The sequence below is a fragment of the Vulpes lagopus genome, chromosome 7 (genome assembly GCF_018345385.1).
Source record: "Vulpes lagopus strain Blue_001 chromosome 7, ASM1834538v1, whole genome shotgun sequence".
NCBI lineage: Eukaryota > Metazoa > Chordata > Mammalia > Carnivora > Canidae > Vulpes > Vulpes lagopus.
The window spans coordinates 6,680,027-6,684,177 of record NC_054830.1 but is presented as its reverse complement, the minus strand read 5'-3'; the positions used below and the strand labels follow the sequence as shown (position 1 = coordinate 6,684,177).

General features: G+C 43.0%; 1 protein-coding gene across 1 annotated transcript; it reads left to right on the top strand.

Moving 5' to 3' along the window:
• Positions 1 to 308: 308 nt before the first annotated feature.
• On the top strand, positions 309 to 1,247 carry LOC121495048 (olfactory receptor 7D4-like). The gene has a single exon (XM_041762349.1). It carries the CDS (start codon positions 309 to 311, stop codon positions 1,245 to 1,247), a length of 939 nt encoding a protein of 312 aa, XP_041618283.1.
• Positions 1,248 to 4,151: the final 2,904 nt, after the last annotated feature.

Here is a 4,151-nt window from a genome sequence, read left to right as displayed (position 1 = left end):
TCTTTGCACAGGGATGCCTGGGTGGCTCAGCGGTTGAGTATCTGCCTTTGGCTCAGGGCGTGATCCTGTGGTCCTGGGATCGAGTCCCACATTGGGCTCCCTGCATGGAGCCTGCTTCTCCCTCTGCCTGTGTCTCTGCCTCTCTCTGTGTGTCTATGAATAAATAAATAAAATCTTTAAAAAAAAAAAAGAAGAAATCATGACTCTTAGGTAAGACATAAGACCTCATGAGTTTGAAATGTATGGCACACTCTTATTTTGTTATTAACATTATTCTTGCCTCTTTCCAGGCAATCTCCATAAGGCCTATGGAAGCAGGGAACCAAACAGCTGTTTTAAAATTCATCCTTCTGGGCCTTTCAGAAGATGTGGACTTGCAGCCCCTCCTCTTTGGGCTGTTCCTCTACATGTACCTAGTCTGTGTTATAGGGAACCTGCTCATCATCCTGGCCATCAGCTTGCACTCCCACCTCCACACCCCTATGTACTTCTTCCTCTCCAATCTGTCCCTCAGTGACATCGGTTTCACCTCCACCACCGTCCTCAAGATGTTAGTGAACATCCAGACACAGACCAACACCATCACATATGAAGGCTGCCTTACCCAAATGTATTTTTTCATGATTTTTGCTGGACTAGATAATTTGCTACTGACAGTGATGGCCTATGATCGGTTTGTGGCCATCTGTCACCCCCTGCACTACACAGTCATTATGAACCCTTGTCTTTGTGTCCTCCTGCTTCTGCTTTCTTGGTTAATCTGCCTTACGTATTCTCTGTTGCAAAGTTTGATGGTTTTGAGGGTGTCCTTCTGCAAAGAGACAGAAATCCCCCACTTCTTCTGTGAACTTACTCAGATCCTCAAGCTTGCCTGCTCTGACACCCTCGTCAATGACATCCTGCTGTATTTTGTAAGTGGCCTGCTGGGTGTTATTCCTCTGACTGGGATCCTTTATTCTTATTCGAAAATTATCTCCTGCATAATGGGCATTTCCTCGGTTGCAGGGAAGTATAAAGCCTTTTCCACCTGTGGGTCTCACCTCTTGGTTGTCTCCTTGTTCTATGGTGTAGGCCTTGGGGTCTACCTCACTTCTGGAACAACCCATCCCTCCAGAAAGGGCTCAATAGCCTCGGTGATGTATACGGTGGTTACCCCCATGCTGAATCCCTTCATCTATAGTCTGAGGAACAGGGACATGAAAGGGGCTCTGAGGAGACTTTTCAGGAGTGGAGCTTACTCTCCGTGAGATAACCAAAGTTAAGGACAGACAACAGAGATCCAAAGTGCTGATAACTGGTGTTCCTGAATATGTAATCTTAAGACAGAACATAAATATTATTTATGATTTACTGAAAGAAAAACATTACCGAACCAAAGGCAGACTTGAAGCACATCAAAAGTCTCCAAGAAAAAGAATGGTCAACCAATAACTAAAATTCTTGTGAAAATACACTATTTCAAGGACACAGACTTTTGTAACCATCGAGGGAAAAGGCAAGTCATTGAGTGCATTGGGGAGAAGAGTGACAAGTGTTTCATGTTACTGACTCATCTTTACCCTTCTCGGTTATGTTCTAGCTTCTAGCACCATCAATGCTGGACCATGGTTTCCCTGGTCTCAGTGTAGAAACCATTACCTATCTGGATAGTCTCATACTGACCTCCTTCACCTCATAAAATTTTACTTATTGAATCTTGCTTTGGTGGTGGCCATTAACCTATACTTAGGATGTTAATAAGAAACTTCTTTAGGAAACTCATTGTAATGTCTATTTTAAGTGAAAGAAAATCCTGGTCTTTGTCAATCCATGTAAGAAGCAATCTATTTGCTCTCTTCCTCGTCTGGTGCACACTTGGCCAAATTTTCATGTGCCTGGCTCCTTCTCACATCCGGGCTTCAAATCAAAACTGTCAGTTCTTCAGAAGCCTACCCTGACCACCAACCTCCTACCCAGTCCAGTTTTCATGGCACTGGCCATATTTTGAGAAGCAGCATAGCACAGTGGCTGAGAGGGCTCTGAGTTAAAATTTGCCATTAATCACAATGGTGCCATCTTACACAAGTTACTTCTCTGTGCCTCTGCCCTCATCTGTAATAATGATCACAGTACATTTCCTGAAGAGATCTGGTGGGGATTAAATGTTACACACACTATTGCTCAGAACAGTGTCTGGCTTATATAAGCACTCAGTAAATGTTAACCATCATGATCCATAAGGTCCAGCAAGGTCTAATTTGGCCATGAAAAGGTACAGAGATTGTGAACAGCTCCCATCTCTTGAGCCCTATTAACTAAAATAGCTTACACTGCCATAGAGCAAAAGGGACAGCATAGGGGAGGGATCCATTACCAGCAGAGAAGAGTTGGAAAAACCGACTAGAGAGGGTTGAACAGGCTATGGGTTTACATGGGGATGAGTGCATCTCCAGAGCAGACTCAGGGCACCAAGGAAGCCACACAGGAGAGAGGCCTTGTTCAAAGCTGAGCCCTCTGAATAGCCTCAGGAGTACCCCATGCTGAAGGACAGATATGCACAGACCAGAAGAGAACTTTCCTGAACCTAGAGATTAAGGATTAGGTCAGGAAATGGCCCCAGAAGAGACTGTCCCCAACAGGGAACTCAGAGGGCAAAGCATCCTTTATACTGGTTGAGCAAGATTGGGTAGAATGGTAGATTCTCTTGAACTGAGAACACAAAATGTCTTAGGTTGATTTGAGGACTGTTGAACCCTCTTGGTGATCACTAGATTTGGACTCAGGCAGATTCCAATGTTTGAATCCTAACTTGGCCATTTATTAGAATATTTACTCTCAAATTCTTTATTTGTAAATAACTGTTGGGGTGATTATAGAAAACTAGTGTTGTCTAATATAGCGATTCGCACAAAGTAGTGGGCACCATATTTATGAACATAGCATTTATTTATTTGTATCCCCATCTTGTGCCAAAAAGGTAGATCTGTTGGCAAGATCCTGTACTCTGGAAAGCTATACCCAACTGCATTCTTCCTCAGCAGGTACCTGACGATGTGATACAAACTGCCTGTCTCTTACATAAAAATCACTTTATTTGGTATAATAAAGTCTTAGCTTCAAACCATTCCATGAAACCCCTTCCCTGATGCCAGGCTGGTTCAACACTTGTAAAACAATCAACGTGATAGATCATATCAGCAAGAGAAAAACCGAGAACTATACGATCCTCTCATTAGATGCATAGAAAGCATTTGACAAAATACAGCATCCATTCCTGATCAAAACTCCTCAGAGTGTAGGGATAGAGAGAACGTTCCTCAACATCTTAAAAGCCATCTATGAAAAGCCCACAGCAAATATCATTCTCAATGGGGAAACACTAGGAGCCTTTCTCCTAAGATCAGGAACACGACAGGGATGTCCACTCTCAACACTGCTATTCAACATAGTACTAGAAGTCCTGGCCTCAGCAATCGGGCAACAAAAAGAAATAAAAGGCATTCAAATTGGCAAAGAAGTCAAACTCTCCCTCTTTGTAGATGACATGATACTGTATAGAAAAAACCCAAAAGACTCCACCTCAAGATTGCTAGAACTCATACAGCAATTCGGCAGTGTGGCAGGATACAAAAATCAATGCCCAGAAATCAGTGGCATTTCTATACACTAACAATGAGACTGAAGAAAGAGAAATTAAGGAATCAATCCCATTTACAATTGCACCCAAAAGTATAAGATACCTAGGAATAAACCTAACCAAAGAGGTAAAGGATCTATATCCTAAAAACTGCAAACACTTCTGAAAGAAATTGAGGAAGACACAAAGAGATGGAAAAATATTCCATGCTCATGGATTGGAAGAATTAATATTGTGAAAATGTCAATGCTACCCAGGGCAATTTACACACTTAATGCAGTCTCTATCAAAATACCATGGACTTTCTTCAGAGAGTTGGAACAAATCATCTGAAGATTTGTGTGGAATCAGAAAAGACCCCGAATAGGGGATCCCTGGGTGGCTCTGCAGTTTAGCTTGTGCCTTTGGCCCAGGGCGGGATCCTGGAGTCCCAGGATTGAGTCCCGCATTGGGTTCCCTGCATGGAGCTTGCTTCTCCCTCTGCCTGTGTCTCTGCCTCTCTCTCTCTCTCTCTCTCATTGTGTGTCTCTAATGA

Excerpts from the sequence above, each read along its gene's own strand:
- LOC121495048 (XM_041762349.1), top strand. The coding sequence starts at position 309 with ATGGAAGCAGGGAACCAAACAGCTGTTTTAAAATTCATCCTTCTGGGC.